The sequence below is a fragment of the Oncorhynchus tshawytscha genome, linkage group LG14, assembly GCF_018296145.1.
Source record: "Oncorhynchus tshawytscha isolate Ot180627B linkage group LG14, Otsh_v2.0, whole genome shotgun sequence".
NCBI lineage: Eukaryota > Metazoa > Chordata > Actinopteri > Salmoniformes > Salmonidae > Oncorhynchus > Oncorhynchus tshawytscha.
Genome location: NC_056442.1, coordinates 1176346 through 1193722, shown reverse-complemented (window position 1 = coordinate 1193722; position 17377 = coordinate 1176346). Strand labels below are relative to the sequence as shown.

Sequence of the window (17377 nt, the reverse complement as noted above, 5' to 3'; positions counted from 1 at the left end):
TGGGAAACACTCTTCTAATATAACATTTTCTGGTAGACTAATGTGAAATTATCTGAACACAGAATAGATGTAAGATAGATGGCCCAACTTCCACCTACCCTATCGGATCTGCTAACGTACTGTATATATATATCCAGAGTAGTAAGGAGTAGGGCCTAGGGCTCAATTTGGAATTGGGCCCCATGTGAATTTCCTCTAATCGGCTATCCAATCAGACATAAATCCAATCAGACATTACGACATGTGACTTTGGGAAAACGGGTCCCCTCAATAATGCAACTTGTTATTACCTTCATAAAAAAGGCTCTATGGCTGCTATTATTCTCAGTTTAGGCTTCTTCTAGTTCTTGCAAACAGCCTGTCGCCGTGAGTATACACATGTTTCGTTTTTTTCCCAATTTCTCATTTGTGTGTAATGCCTTGTCCTCTTAACTTTCTATATTTTGATTTAAAGTGCAAGTGTTCTGGTAGTTCTGTTAACTGTGTAAATGGTGTGCCTGTGGGATTGTAGTGATTGAGTGGGCACCAGCTGAAGGGCAGTGCATTAGCTTCTTTGCATCCACAACTCTTCCCAGGAGGGCTTGCATATTGGCGATGCACTTGAGTCAATGTTTGAATAATTTCAACAGCTCTAATAAACATGTACTTTGTATCTCAAACTACAAGATGTCCGGTCGTGGAAAGAAAGCTGTCTCCAAATCGAAGACTTCCACAAGTCGCTCTGTCAGGGCAGGTCTCCAGTTTCCTGTAGGCCGAATTCACCGTCTGCTGAAGAAGGGACATTACGCTGCCCGCATTGGTACAGGAGCTGCAGTCTACCTCGCTGCCATACTGGAGTATCTCTGCGCTGAAGTCCTGGAGCTCTCGGGCAACGCGGCCCGTGACAATAAGAAGTCGCGCATTGCTCCACGGCACATCCAACTAGCTGTGCGGAACGATGAGGAGCTGAACACGCTGCTGGGTGCGGTCACCATATCGGAGGGTGGTGTCCTTCCAAACATCCAAGCCGTGTTACTCCCCAAGAAAAGCAAGCAACCTAAAGACAACGGCAGCAATGCCAAAGACGTCCAGTCTCAAGAGTTTTAAAATGTACCTTACAAGCTTTTACCTTAAACTCGTCTCTTTCACGGTTTTCCTTAATAAAATAACAATTTTAAAGTGTCTTTAGTGTTGGCCAGCTGATGCACTGCAATGACCTATGTTAAGCTTTATTTAAATATTTCGGGTCAATTCAGGAAGTGCTTTCAAGTCAATCATTGACACTTTTGCCCAAAAAATGCTTCTCAGTTTGAGAAGTTGTTACAGAAATAATGCCAGTTCACTGGAATTTGAATTTACTTCCTGAATTGACTGACTTCAATTTGAATGAATCCCCAACCCTGCAAGGAATGCGGAAGGCCTACTGGTTTCATGAGCTAAAACCAATACCCTGGGATTGTGTGGGGGGTCTGACTGCTCCAGCACATGTGCATAACTGGGTTCTAGTGACAGTTTTAAAAACTAGGGCATTTCAGAACTGAATCTTAATGGTTTGTTTTCCATCCAAAAGCCGGTGTAACAGTGTTTTTTTTAAAGTACTTGAGCGCACCCCTCAGCTAGCTAGAAATGTGGCTGGAGCCATCCAATGTTGAATCCTTTGGGTGGCTCAACTGGTTTGGACTGTTAGAGGGGTTGTGATGCAGAAAACAACTGTTTTGAGCCCAGTGACCCCAGTTACACTGGGATGGGGGAAACAGAATTTAGAATAATATGAGAGAAATTTGCATCAATATTGAGTAACTGGCCCTGGCTTGACTCTCTCTCTATGCATGTTAGCCAGACCTTTTCAACTTTATATTGAGCTCCTTTTTATGTCTAAGAGTGGCTGCCATTGACTATTATAAATGAAAGCACTTGTCTGTTCAGGTCTGTGTACTTTGTCTGGGCTTACTTCTCCATGCTCCTGAGTCTTTTGATCCTAGGGGGTAGGCCTGGCATGGGGTTGCCTGTGGGCATTGTGCCCGGGAGGGTTTCACTGATGAGCAGACCTTCAGCGTGGACAAACACTACAGTACTGCACCATGATCAGGAAAACCATTCTACCCAGGTTACCTTGAATGGTTATCGGTACATAAGGTAAATGCTATACCAAGTGAGGAAGCACCTGTGAGGAGGCATATTTTGTATTTTCTTATGGCTTGATATTACTTGAAATCAGGGGTGTAACTTTGGTTTAAGAAGTGGGTGGGACATATTTTTCACTCCAAACAGCCTACCCGACCGCTCGGAGGCAACCGAATGGTCCTAAAGCACACTATTTCCTTGTTTTGTATCACATTCCAATAAACCTGAGGGGGACAAAAATGCACATTAAGAATGTGGTGGGGGGACGGACATGTCGTCCCCAGTGAAAGTTGTGCCCGTGCTTGAAATGTACTATTAGTGCAAAATGTTTATCAATAGTTGTCAGATGTGATTTGTTTGATAATGAGAGGATTTCCAATAGCAAAATAAATATAGGCAACATGACATGTATTGTTTCCATGGTTTCTCCTTCCTCTTTCTCAATCCATCTAAATCCCCAATCTGTCTAGAAATCACATGAAACAATGTTTTTCAGGTCTCTACATTTGTCCTACTTGCTCAGACATGCGATAACTGAACTGTGGGTGGGCTTCTTTAAACTGTCATAGGGATGACAAAACAGTCAGACACCAGAATCAGTCATAATTGATGTCAGTTTATCACAAAAATTAGCCTGTTTAATATTGACACTGGGATGGTGTACCAACACACACACATACTGTACATGCACATAAGAAAGCGCGCACACATACACTACCTGTCAAAAGTTTTAGAACATCTACTCATTTAAGGGTTTTTCTTTATTTTTACTATTTTCTACATTGTAGAATAATAGTGAAGACAAACTATGAAATAACACATGGAATCATGTAGTAACCAAAAAAGTGTTGAACAAATCAAAATGTATTTTATATTTGAGATTCTTCAAATGGCCATCCTTTGCCTTGATGACAGCTTGGCACACTCTTTGCATTCTCTCAACCTGCTTCACTTGGAATGCATTTCCAACAGTCTTGAAGGAGTTCCCACATATGCTGAGAACTTGTCTGCTTTTCCTTCACTCTGCGGTCCAACTCATCCCAAACCATCTCAATTTGGTTGAGGTCGGAGAATTGTGGAGGCCAGGTCATCTGATGTAGCACTCCATCACTCTCTTTCTTGGGCAAATAGCTCTTACACAGCCTGGAGTTGTGTTTGGTCATTGTCCTGTTGAAAAACAAATGATAGTCACACTAAGCCCAAACCAGATGTGATGGCGTATCACTGCAGAATGCTGTGGTAGCCATGCTGGTTAAGTTTGCCTTGAATTCTAAAAAAAAAAAATAAGTGTCACCAGCAAAGCACCTCCACACCATCACACCTCCTCCATGCTTTACGGTGGGAAATACACATGCGAAGGTAATCTGTTCACCCACACCGCGTCTCACAAAGACACAGCGGTTGGAACCAAAAATTGCCAATTTGGACTCCAGACCAAAGGACAAATTTCCACCTGTCTAATGTCCATTGCTCATGTTTCTTGGCCCAAGCAAGTCTCTTCTTCTTATTGGGGTTCTTTGCAGCAATTTGACCATGAAGGCCTGATTCACACAGTCTCCTCTGAACAATTGATGTTGAGATGTGTCTGTTACTTGAACTCTGTGAAGCGTTTATTTAGGCTGCAATCTCTGGGGCTGGTAACTAATGAACTTATCTTCTGCAGCAGAGGTAACTCTTAGCCTTCCATTCCTATGGTGGTCCTCATGAGAGCCAGTTTCATCATAGCGCTTGATGGTTTTTGCGACTGCACTTGAAGAAAATGTCATAGTTCTTGAAATTTTCTGTATTGACTGACCTTCATGTCTTATCTTCTGTATACCACCTCTACCTTGTCACAACACAACTGATTTGTTCAAACACATTATGAAGGTAAGAAATTCCACAAATAAACTTTTAACAAGGCACACCTGTTAATTGAAATGCATTCCAGGTGACTACCTCATGAAGCTGGTTGAGAGAATGCCAAGAGTGTGCAAAGCTGTCATCAAGGCAAAGGGTGGCTATTTGAAGAATTTCAAATATAAAATATATTTGGATTTGTTTGACACTTTTGTGGTTACTACATGATTCCATGTGTTATTTCATAGTGTTGATGTCTTCACTATTCTACAATGTAGAAAATAGTAAAAATAAAGAAAAACCCCTGAATGAGTAGGTGTTCTAAAACTTTTGCCTGGTAGTGTACTTACACACTCACACAAATGCACATAAGCTAGTGTGCCCAAACACACACACACACTAATTCCAGGCTCATTTTCTAGGGCCTGGAAGCTGTTAGAGAGGCAGGGAAACGTAATGAGTGTGCAGGTCTGGGACCCTTTGGTGGAAACTTGTGGACTAGTTGGCTCTACTGTAAAAGCCTTGCTCTGCTTTCGTTTAACGAGAACACTTTATGGCCGTTTCAACACATTACAGCCCCCCATTTCCCTTTCATTCTCCCTAAACCTAGTTTCCATTTGCAAACATATAGGTGATAGATCTTTTCATTTTCTCTTGTTATGTAGGGCAGTGGTTCTCAACCCTCTCCCTGGGGACCCACATACGTTTCACTATTTTTAGCCCTGTATTAGCTCTCCTGATTCATCCAATGAAGGATTTGCTGATTAGTTGACAAGTTGAATCAGGTGTGCTAGCTCTGGAATAGATCAAATACATGGAACGGCTGGGGGTCTCTGAGGAGAGGTTTGACACCCACAGATGTAGGGAACCTTTTTTTCACTCACATGATGTTCTGTAAGACAAATGCTACAAATAATTAGCATGGCCTAGTTCACAAACTGTGGCTTCTTTGCTTCACTGCTGTCATAGGCAAGTTGATGTCTGGACAGAATACATTTAGCCAGTAACGTGTGAACAGGCCAGAAGCTGGTGTTGAGAATTGTTGGTGGAATTTAGAACCCTTGTCTTAGTTTGTGAAACATATTCACACCAGTCTTACATAGTGGATATGGGTCTATATGACTCTGACCGGCCCATCAATGCTAGGCATAGGTATTTTGGAGATCCACTACACTCATTCCCCGAGCTGACAAGGTACAAATCTGTCGTTCTGCCCCTGAACAGGCAGTTAACCCACTGTTCCTAGGCCATCATTGAAAATAAGAATTTGTTCTTAACTGACTTGCCTGGTTAAATAAAGGTTAAAAAAAATAAAAATTCAATATTCATTTCCTGGGCCAAACATACTCTGTAAAAAACTAAAAAGAGACAAGTTGACATATTAACAGGGTATGTTTTCAGCTGTGAACTCCTTTGTAGTATCAGTGAGGTCTGTGTACTGTGGGACAGTGATTTGTGGCTGATGTTGGGTGAGGAACAGACTTCCCTTTGCAACCACTTATAGCCAGTTAGACTAAAACGGGGCCTTGTTTTCTCCATACACTCTGCTCTCACTGCTGCGGTTAACTGCTAAAGCCATAACCACAGGTCCAGGAACACTGTGGGTCTATTCACTCAGTGTGGTTTGGTCATAGCTGTGGTGGGAAGACCTGATCCCAAGTCAGTTGTTATACTTAATAAGAGCTGAAAGTTTCTAATGCATTTAGAACGCTTTTTCTTCCAAATACAAAGATCTCTATAACTTTTCAAAGAGCCTACGGTCGTGTCTGTAAAATCAAGATTTAACTGAATAGAAGTATGGCCTCACCCCCCATGACAGAAACAGCCAAGTTTAAATGTATCTACCACTGTACCAGCGCTGGTCATTCTTAACTTTGATAGCTAATTCTATAGCTCCCACCAAGGTTATTATAGTTTTGTGTTTTTATATTAGTTTGAATTTTTCTACTTGTTTTAAAATTATTTAAAATTCTGTTTAATTTCAGTTAGTTTTCAGACCTGATTTGCTCATTTTTTCTAGTTTAAGTTGTATAAAAATATATTTTTAAATATTATTTAGTTTCAGTTTTAATGTTATGGTCAGAAAACAAGTGTGGTTGGCTAGGAGCCATTTGTGTTGTACAGTTTTTTGTGTGACCTGGAATTAAAAGGAATAGTGCAGAGACTGATGCAATGAATATTGGGAGGAAACTCTCTCGCCCATGTTTACACATTTTAGTCATTTGGCAGACGCTCTTATCCAGAGCTACTTAGAGGACTAAATGAGGACTAAATGGGGTTAAGTGCCTTGCTCAAGGGCACATCGGCAGATTTTTCACTTAGTCGCTTTGGCCCAAAACTCTTATCCACCGCTAGGCTACCTGCCACCAGTCCAATGCTTTTTTAAAAACTTAAGTAGTAAATGTACAGAAGAATCACGTTAGCTACCCAGACATGTTTTTCACAGGTTAGCGTTTTTCGTCATGAATTTTGTTTTGGATGCAGCTCTGTAGAGTGGTCACTAGCTAGCAAAGCCACACAGTTATAAAATCTGATTATAAACCTAACCTGAACTATACTGCTAACCCGAATGCCTAAACCTGACCTTAAATGATGACCAAAAAACGAATTTCTGTTTTCATAAATGTTTTACAATATAGACAATTTTGATTTAGCAGCTGGCCTAAGGGGAAATCGCTCAGTTCTGCCTCTAGGACAAATCTCATCACAATAAAAATCACAGAGTTTCTCTAAACCCAGAGGCGCAACATCGTGAGACTACCGGGAATACTTGTGAAACAGACCAAGCAGAACAGGCATGGGTTTGGGGTTTGAGAAGTCAGTGAGGGAAGTGAAAAAAAAATCTTCCTTAGTTGTTGATTATATCAAAATCTAAAGGCACAGCCTAGATTCGAGACAATGTCTTCAGTAGTTAAACATTGTTATGACTCAGATCTTATGAAAGTGACAAACTGAAACAGGATCATTTTCGTCAAATAACTACTTTATATCGAAGGAGTGCCTTTTGATTTGACGGCCTGCATATGCACAGTTCGGCGCGACCGTTGGACCGTGTGGTTCTGCGCATGATCTTAGCTAGCTAACGTCCACATGACATCGCCTAGAAGTGTGACCTGGGATTTTTTTTATTGGAGAAGCAGTTTCTGCCTATCGTCATACTGTACTGTCTTTGGTGATAGCTGGTGATGCACAAGCTAAGCCCATTTGAAACATCGCCATCTCCTTTCCGGCTCCACCCGACGGATTCAGTAGCTTGAAAACACCACAAAAGCTTGAAAACACCCTTTAATTTTTGCCCAAAGTTTAGCTAAAAACAACTAAAACTGAACATATTCATGATGATTGTTATTTTATTTCTGTTCGTTTTGAAGTCAAAGATAATAGATTCAGTGTAGTTTTATTTTTTCGAATGTGTTTGTTAATTCATGTTTTTTCATGATTAGTTTCAGTTTTAGTTTCAGTTTTAGTTTCCTATTATAACCTCGGCTCTCACACATGAGTAAACAATAAAGCTTTCCTGAGTGCCTGGTTTCCAGGGCCAGAGAACATGTTGGAGTGTCTCTGTCTGTTTTTTTGTGTGTCATGCAGTAATGTAGCTCTCAGAAGAAATGGCAGATCCTTTACACTGGTGTCTACATGGAGGTTATTTACAGATGTAGTATCTTCATTTGATCACTCTTTTGTTGCTGCACAGCAGGGAATGCAATCTTGTGGTCTATTCGATGTTTAAAAAAATGCTTCTAAAGTTAGCAATTTCCACTTTAAAATGTCAGACTTGATTTGCCCTAACGATGGATCAACCCCTACAAAAAAAATGTCATTAATTATAATCCACATAATAATTCACATTTCCTGTTGCTGCAGGACTATTTTCCTGATGTAGCAAACTGGCTCAAATTAAGATCCTACAAATGCATGTGTGTGTCAGTGTAAAGACAGATGTCAACGTTGACGTTGGATAAAACAATGGAAAGCTTGTTATACAAAGATTGTTATTAACAAATATTCTCATGTTGGCAGACTTTGTGTAAGAATATGTTATAATAATTCTAGCATGTCACTGAACTTGCAAATGAGTCCACGCATCTTCCTCCAAGGCATATAGACACAATCTATATGAATAACGTGCACAGCTGATCTCTTTTTAAGGGACCACTGAGCAAGAAGATTGTAGACAATCAACTCCCAGGTGAGAGCTGGAGACGTCCCAGTTACAGCAGCTAATGCGCTAATAACCAAAATGCTAATCAGATGTTCATTGAGTTTAGGGAGCCCCAGATAGTATACACCAATCTTGATGCTCCTTTGACGTCATTGCTCTGAATCTGTACGTCTCCAACACACCTGGGAGGCATTACCCCAGACACACACACACGTGCACACACATACTTACACGCGCATGCTTACACGTGCATGCATGCACTCACTCACCGGCACACATGTATAGGTTAGTTCCACAGGCACACACACATATACACACACACACACACACACACACACTTAATTCCACACACTTCATTCTTCGTCAGTGTGTTCCAGGAAGCAGGGCTACTACTGCAAGTCATGTTAATGCCAGTGCTCTGAAGGATAAGATTGATCTCATGATCAGATAGTGAAAACACTGTCACATGGGTTGGATACAGTACAGCTAGCCTCCATACAGCTCACAGAGATAGCATTATCATAAATGTTCTCACATGTAGGTCTTGTTTTGCTTGAAATACCTGATTAACCATGTAGAGAATGCATAGCATAGATATGTGAACGATGTTGAGGTAAGCCTCACGGTAGTTCAGTAGCAGGACAATGATGAACCTTACCCAGTGCAGCCATCGATGACAGATAAATTGTAGGTGCATGAAGAATCAATTTTTATTAGGCCTGCTAATTGTACTCAAGCCTTGCAAATTGTGAGTAAAATGCCACCAGATGGCTAGCATACACTCTTAGAAAAGAGGATTCAAAAAGGATTCATAAGCTGTCCCCATAGAAGAACCCTTGTTGGTTCCAAGGAGAACCCTTTTGGTATATCTACATTCTCAGGCTGGGGAAAATATCCCTGTGGCTTTCCCCTAAAGAGCTTATCTTTCTCAGGCTTGCCAACATGAGACATGTCTCCAAGACCGCTCAGTTACATAACTGATGCACTGTAGCTCATCCAGAGAAATTATAATCCTCCGTTACTATGGATACAGCCATCCCAACAGGCCTTCATTTGTGCTGGGCGGGAGAAATTACTTGAACTAAAGGGGTCCTATTCTATTCAATCACTGGTGTTCGGAAATGTGGGGTTAAAGATGGAAAAACACAATGTGTCTTCATGAAAGAATGGATATGGTTTGGATTATTTTTTTAAAGGTACAACCTGTTTCGATTTCCTCATGCTGATTGTTGATAGTGTATTGTAATTAGTTATAATATGCCCAACCTTTGTTTCTTTTGAAGAATATGATATAATCATGTAAGTGAGCCCAACCACTGTAAATATTTCGTAGACAAGGGTTATTTAATTATGCACATTTTATGGACTGCATTAAATGCTTAAACAAAATAAACTAATCTGGAAAATAAAGATTTTAGGATGTTATTCCCCATCTCAGAAAAACTGATCTGGAAACAGATACTGATTGAGCAGTCCTATATCTCAATTTGTCTGATGATGGGTAATAGACCGATTCCAGTTGGCAGTTTCAGTAGCAGTCGCCTTAACAGTCAAACAGCGGTGTGGTTAACTCTGCTGACCGCTCCTTGTGTTGTGTCTGTGGGTGGATGAGACGCAAAATAGAATTAAGTCATGGAAATAAACACTATTAGATTACACGGCTGCAGAGAGAAACACTTTTCATCTGGCAATGAGCCAGAATTGGATAAATCATCCAACTCATATTGCTTATGCTGTCAAATGCGGCACAATGTTGTTGTGACAATATCCCAGAGGTAGACGGAGAGATGTGTTAGCGTCAAGAGTATGGTTCCATATAGGTTATGGAACCTTTATTGCAAAAAAAAACCTCCCGTATTATATATTAGAGAAGGGGGGGTTGTACTAGACTTTCCCGTTAGCCAGCTGTTATAGCCTAATATGCCTAATATAATAATATAATAGCCTAATATAAACAATGCTGTCATACAAACGTCGTTATGCTACTGGTTTAGTCGGCATATTGAATAAATATCGATTATGTGAATCTAAAGAAAAAGTATGAATAAACGTAATTCTAGAAAAGGCTACAATTCCACAGATCAATAGATGATATGTAGGGGCCTAGCTATTTTGGCACCATAACAATGCGCAGTCAATGGCACACGACACACCCTTTCTCGTATCAGCTCATGACACAAGTAGGCTATTATGGTAAGTAGACTCACTAAGTAGTGAATCCATAACATTAAATATATTAACAAATTAAATATAATATCATTAGGACAGTTCTAAATGCTCACTATTGCTATCACAGCTGCAACATTGTAACAAGTTGATATTGATAGCAAACCACGCCTCTCAATACTTGGATAAATGTAGGGACGCGACACGTGACTCCGTAACCAAAATCAAGTATGGCGGAATCTGTCAGAAAATGATTATTTCGCCAGTAGACTTCCCTAGCGATAAAGTCAACATATTTATTCTGCATCTTTCTCGGGACAGGGCCGCCTCTTGGAACTTCTAGGTGAGCATATCGTTGATCTTTTCGACGAATTTAGCTCGTTGAAGTGCGAAAATATTCAGGATGTTTCTTAGGCAATGATGCATCGATTTCGGGCGCGGGGACAATCCTATCAAAACAATGTCTGCTGCCTGAAGTTTCCAGTTGAGCTGCTCGCGCTAATAATACACTTATTCTAACAAAAAAATACATTTAATTAGCACAATATGTTGGATATAGAAAGAGTGCTTATTATTATTGTCCGACGTGCTGCATGCGGGAAGAATATGTACGTTAGATCGCTAAATGCCTATCTGGCGCGCGACATATTTAGCTACGCACAGTCTCTGACGTGCCTTGATTTGTTCCTGTGTTCTATTTTTAGAACATGGCGGTGGATAGTGCTATAGACATACATGTTGATAGGGATAGTGTATCAGTATTTTTTTGTATCGTTCTAGATCGTAATGCTACGCAATGTTAAAGGAATAATGACTGGGAAAGTCAGCTGTGTCTGTCAATGGGCGGTGGTGAAGTAGCTGTATGCGTCAACCTTTTTTTGTGAATGGGGGGCGTGCTGGTGAAATTGTGGTCAGCGAGCGCGAAAGACGGAGTGCATTTTAGCTATTGTGTTTTACTACAACATCCTACTGAATATTTTAGTATGCCTACGTTTTATTTATTCATCAGAAAGCAGTTTTTTTTTACATTCATGCCAAATGTATACATAATTAAAGAATGTGTAGATGTAGCGTGTTAAAAATGTACCAGGTAACGTTACTGAAGATAAGTAACAAAATGTTGTAGATTGGTCGTGGAGCTATACGCCCTGGGTCTCTTTCTCTGAGACTGTCTCTCCAAATCTGTCTCCCTGTATCACACAACCAGTTTGGGGACAATGGGGCCAGACAAGCGTGGGCACACACACACACCAAGCAAAGCCCATAGAGAGAGAGTGCAGGGGCATAGCGCCCCAGGGGTTTACCCCCTCCTCTACACAGACACAGGCACACGAACCCCTTTCCATCACAAAGCGTGAATGTCTGCCAGCCGTGACCAACTTTTGGATGTTTGTCCCGCAGCTCCACACTCTGCCCCTCTGTCTTGAGAAGCCCTTACCACAACCCCCCACCCCATCTCTCTCAACACACGTCCTCCCTACCTCCGGGCCATTAGCTTAGCCCTACACATGATGGGTGGTCTAGTAGTCTGTGTTTGTTGTGGGGATTCATTCCATCTGTACACTTAATGATGTGTTATTGTAGGGGGATTCAGAATGAATAATGATTGTTTCTGAATCCAGCTCAGATTTATGTTGCTGATGCGTCATCCTGACCTACTGCCCCCTCTCTCTCTCTCTCTCTCTCTCTTTGAAAGGCTGGTACAAGTGAGCGCGTGTCTCTGATTGGATTACCTGAATAGTAGGTTGTCTGTTGGAGGGCTGTTTCCTGTTGCTGACCAGTGAAGACACTTGTGGGTGATTGTGTTTCCTGCTGAGGAGTACTGTGGCCCTGATCTTGGTACACATCAGACCAGCCCCTTCCCTACACACACACACACTAACCCCCCGACCCACACACTAACCCACCCGATCCACACACACTCCACCTGTCCCGTCCTCCTCCTCTCCAGGCCATATATTTTAAAACTTCACTGTGGATTCTCTGAGGACCATCCTGTCAACAATGACATCACACAGTCACCAAGGTAAGCCCTTTACCATGCTCACTGGATCCATCTCACGTAGGCCCAATGTGTGCTTTGTATAGCTGTACCATCTCAGAATACCTCCCTGTCATATCTTCTTCAAGTCAATAACAAACCATGACATGGACTCACTCAAAATAATATTTTTGGTTCTTTTCTGTTTCTTTGGCTTGTCCTGTAGAAAATGTAATTTGTGCACATGATTGAATATACAGTATGATGCTGTGAAGTGTCCTACTGTTCTGCCTGTGTTCGTCAAATTGCGTCCATGACAAAGAGGTAGGCTAACTAAAGGTCTCTACTGTTGTGGATGGTGCGATTGGCCGTGTTTACCTAACACACTGGGGGATGTGTGCACTCTAAATATCCTCGCCCAGGTAACATCTGGAGGGCCCCTGAGAAGGCTGAGGTAACCCCTCCAGCCATAAAGTATATCTTATGAATGATTCCTGACGATACCAGGACAAGAAAATATCATGATTTTCTCAAAATTGTATTCATAGGATGGTCCTTTGGAGGAAGGATTGCTGACATATATTTGACATTTGTATATAAAAGCATAATTGAGAAATAATTAATCAAAGTTGGCATATTTATGACATTTTTGCCTTACCCAGGCTTCCTTTTAAGACTCCATAATGTTTCATACAGGAATCACACCTATACCACATCTGCTAGGAGCCCAAGGCAGGCTTACAGTACCTGGAGTACTTCAAATATTATGATATCAGCCATTTTATTTCAAGAGTCTTGTTAGTTGGACTTAATTCATGTGGCGGCCATGATGTTTAAATTTGACCTGAATACATACTGGTCTGCGTACGAAGTGGCACCCAATTGCCTAGTGCACTAGCTTTTGACAGTCACTATATAGGGAATAGGGTGCCATATAGGATTGTCCTAAGTTGTGAGAAACCTCGAGGTAGGCCTGCACCATACTAGGTAGTCCCCACTCCCCAGCCGAGCTGAAGCCAAGCCAAAGTAAGCATATTACATTGTTAGTTGATGCCTGGATTAGTTAGCCTCAACACTTAGAGTTTTAAATCCAGCCTAATGCTTGTTGGAGATTCTCCATCCTTTTCTCTGTGAGTATGGTGTGATACCAACCCTTTCTTTTTCTCTCTCCATTCTTCTTTCACTTTAAACTGAACTACTGTGTGTGTGTGTGTGTGATAGTTCCCATGTCTATGATCTGCATGGCATTATGAGTCCATTATCAGCTTACTTCCAGCGGCTTTTTTTTAACTTCCGTTTATTTTAGTAAATACATTCTTAACACTTTTTTTCTGAACTGCATTGTTGGTTAAAGGGCTTGTAAAGTAAGCATTGCAGCTGTTGTGTTCGGCTCTTGTGACAAATAACATTTTGATTTGATCAAACACTCAAGCGTTTGCTCACCTTCCATAACTGCTCCTTTTTGTTGATCATTTGTGGAATTGCAGGCTCTTCAGTTTAAATGTTATACTTCCTCTAAATCTTTTCTAAGAACCCCCCCCCCAATCTCTCTACAATTTGGGCGATAGGCTAGTTCTCAGGAATAGGATCAGCCAGATAGTTGGTTCACTGTGCAGTCTGTATGAGCGTATATCTGAGAACAAATATGACTGTTTGCATAGAAGTGATTATCTGCTCGGAGAGCTTAGCATATTAGCCGTTGACATCTGCTCAACATTGCGCTTGCGCTAACGCACACAGGCTACAGTAGCCTAGTTTTATTGAAAGATGCTTAGTGCTACATTCAACAACAACAAAATAGTTAACAATATGCACAGCTGCTTAGCCTGGCCTGGTGACCATCAGCTGATGCAGACGGTGACGAGTGACACAGAGATCCATTTGTGTGTCCTCACACATTCAAAGTCAGTCCATACCCATTCAACAACGTGATTTGTAGATCCTCGTTAGACTAGAGCTACTAATACACATGGTGAGCACACCTTCACACAGCTGAATATGACATGTAGGCCTCTGAAATGGATCTGCAGGCCTCTGAAATGGATCTGTAGGCCTCTGACATGGATCTGCAGGCCTCTGAAATGGATCTGTAGGCCTCTGACATGGATCTGCAGGCCTCTGACATGGATCTGCAGGCCTCTGACATGGATCTGCAGGCCTCTGACATGGATCTGCAGGCCTCTGAAATGGATCTGCAGGCCTAGTGTAAACAGTGGGGTTACCAGGTATTTCAGACTGTTGCTGCAGTTTTCCCCACATAAAAAACACCCCAGTGGTTCTCTGCCAGGACCTGTCAGTCTTCTCCGTCACGCCCCTGTGGTTTTCCCATGATCCTCGGTGGCGGCCCCTCTGTGGTTGTGGTCACTGGCCAGACTGGCACGCTTATCATCAGTTCCCATGGCGATGCAGTGACTGCTCGGGCTGCCCTGTGCAGTGCCTGTCAGTTTAGCTGCGGTAGATAAGAGACCTGCCTGCCCACAATCACAGCACTGTGTGGGTGTGTCACTCCCTTAGCTCTGTAGCTGTCCCATTAGTTTTCTCTTCTTCCATTTGTTAGGAAGAACATATCGGAGATTTGTCTACTTCCAATGATTTACTTTGACAAAAGTCTGAATACTCGTCATACACAAAGCAAGTATGCACGCGTATTCAGAAAACATAGGCCCTAAGCCTTTCCAACTCAACTCTGGACCTCGATGCTAGTTCCACTGCATATTGTCATGGTTTCCCTCTAATCTGGTACCGAGTTATACCCCTGCCCTAGCCCTTACATCCTGTGTTGTTCCTAGGTTTTAGAGCTTCCTCGTAGAACAGTTGGATGCCTGCAGTGCAGAGATTGCTTAACCATCTACTGAACATAATGTCTAAGCACACAGACTAACGTTGTTTTTGCGGTCGTGAAGAGATATTGAACGAGTATCCCACCGGGCCTCATAAATAGGCTTAATATTTCAGCAGAGTAGGAAGCAGCACACTGATAGTGTTGGGAAATGATAGCAGTGGGCTCTAGTCGGCAAGGTTTTACGTTATCCCACTCAGTGATTCTAAGGGTTTCCTGGAACCACCGCAAACATGTTTACCATAGCTAGAGCTGGCCCGGCACTGAGTCATGACACACACACTGTTCCATTCAGAGCAGAGGCACGGTCGGTAAGTGATTGGGCGGTGGCTTTTTTGAGCTTGATCTTTTCCTGGGAAAGATGTTGTTTTTGAGCCAATACATCTTTGGCCCAGCAGATTATAAGTGAAGCTGGTCCAGTGTATTCACGTTGACAAAGGACTTTAACCTACTGTAATTCAATTCTCTCCTATCTCTGTTTCTATGGGGTTTTTATGTGGTTGAACCAGTGAACTTAACGTGCTACTCCTTGTCCTCCAGTACAAGGCTCCTGTTGATGTGGGTTCGAAGAGGAAATGGTTTCTAGTATTATACAACTTTAAGGTGCTGATAGGCTCACTGATATGAGGCATATGGTGAACAGCAGCACACCTGGTTGTGGCTTACTGCTTCAGATCAGAGTAGACTGGTCTAGACTACAGAGGGTTTGATCTTCATGTTATCTTCTTCCTCAGAGAATAAGTGGTGAAACTAGTAGACTGACCATGTGTGTCTAAATGTGAGCTTTTGTGTGTGTGTGTTTTCACGAGAGCTAGTGTGCATGTGTGACGGCGAAACACTGTTTTTGTCTCCTTACCCTCCTGTCATCCCCTCTCTGTCCATTATGAAGATCTTTCTCCTCCCACCACACACTATCCAATCCAACTAGAGGTGAAGGGGTTAAACCACACACTATCCAATCCAACTAGAGGTGAAGGGGTTAAACCACACACTATCCAATCCAACTAGAGGTGAAGGGGTTAAACCACACACTATCCAATCCAACTAGAGGTGAAGGGGTTAAACCACACACTATCCAATCCAACTAGAGGTGAAGGGGTTAAACCACACACTATCCAATCCAACTAGAGATGAAGGGGTTAAAATCACTCCCACTCTGCACATGAGAGCCATTCACTTATCCATGGGCTATTTATAGCAACACACGTGATTGAATGCATGGTGAACAAACAACCATTGTTGCTGGTTTCTTTGTGTGTGTGTGTGTATTTTCTGCATGATGGAGCAGTTGTCAGTGGCTGCTGCCATGTGCTGCAGAGCAGACCTATAAATGGAACAACAAGAACACTGAACACAAGGCTACATGACAGAAACACTCCTCTTCTGTTAGCAACTGTTGTCAATGCAACTCAACAGCTTTCAATAGCATGGACCGTAGAGGAGAGATGGTTCTCTCTCTGTCAAACCCCATGTAGACACACATCTCTTTCTTATCAGTGTGAGCCCAGGTGTGTTGATGGATGTCTTGTGCTGATGGCACATTGTCTGCCCTTGAGACAGGTGAAAGACAGAGAATATGTATACGTAGAATAACATAAACATGTTACACTGTTGACCGGGTGATGTGGTTGGGTGAGGTCATTCAGTCCCGGGAGAGGGGTGTGGGTTGGGACCGACAGAGGGCCCTGCTGTAATCGGACAGGTGGTATAGTCTGGGATGTAACTGAGGAATGGCCGGGCCAGAATCTCAGAAACTGAACCATTGTGACATTGGATGCGTGCGTGTGCATTTGTACGTACTGGTAAGTGTCCAACCAGATTTTTTTTTTGTCAAAATGCACATCTTCAGCTTCTCTTGCCAAATGTCCTCATTGCACCCAATGACCATTGACAATAACTTCTGACAGACCTTCCAGCCTGACAGATTGTCCTCTCCCTCACCAAGAATTGGCTTAGGCCTGCTTTGGCCTGGTCCACTCTAGCCTCCCCAGCCTAACACATCCAGGACCAGGGGTTATGTCCTGCCTGGGTGAAACCGCCCTGGACCCTACCATCCAACCTGACTGTCCAGAGTAAGGTTCCACTGAGCGTCTCGTCCCCCTTAAACAAACACCCCATTATGGGCTCCATACTGGGGCCTTGTCCCTCTGCCTGTTCCTCAGCTCTGTTTTTAATTGGCATTAGGCTAGAGACAGTGGTGGGGGAAAGGAGATAATGAGAGGAAAGAGTCTCTTTGTGTGTCTGAGCCGCCCGAGGCCTTTATGTCCCTAACTCCACACAGAGAGAA

The 17377-nt window shown here is 42.4% G+C and overlaps 2 protein-coding genes across 4 annotated transcripts in view; both read left to right on the top strand.

Moving 5' to 3' along the window:
• Window positions 1–201: 201 nt before the first annotated feature.
• LOC112266325 (late histone H2A.2.2-like) lies at window positions 202–2502 on the top strand. The gene is made up of 2 exons (XM_024443716.2): window positions 202–366; window positions 667–2502. The coding sequence occupies exon 2, from the start codon at window positions 667–669 to the stop codon at window positions 1084–1086; it is 420 nt and encodes a 139-aa protein (XP_024299484.1). The 5' UTR covers window positions 202–366; the 3' UTR covers window positions 1087–2502.
• Window positions 2503–10487: 7985 nt separating this feature from the next.
• Window positions 10488–17377, top strand: part of LOC112266332 (histone deacetylase 4-like) — a 74627-nt gene continuing 67737 nt past the window's right edge. For all 3 annotated transcript variants that reach the window (XM_042296709.1, XM_042296708.1, XM_042296707.1), the window contains exons 1-2: window positions 10488–10613; window positions 11967–12296. In XM_042296709.1, the coding sequence (XP_042152643.1) occupies window positions 12275–12296 (22 nt within the window). In that variant the 5' untranslated portion in view covers window positions 10488–10613; window positions 11967–12274. The remainder of the gene's footprint in view (window positions 10614–11966; window positions 12297–17377) is intronic.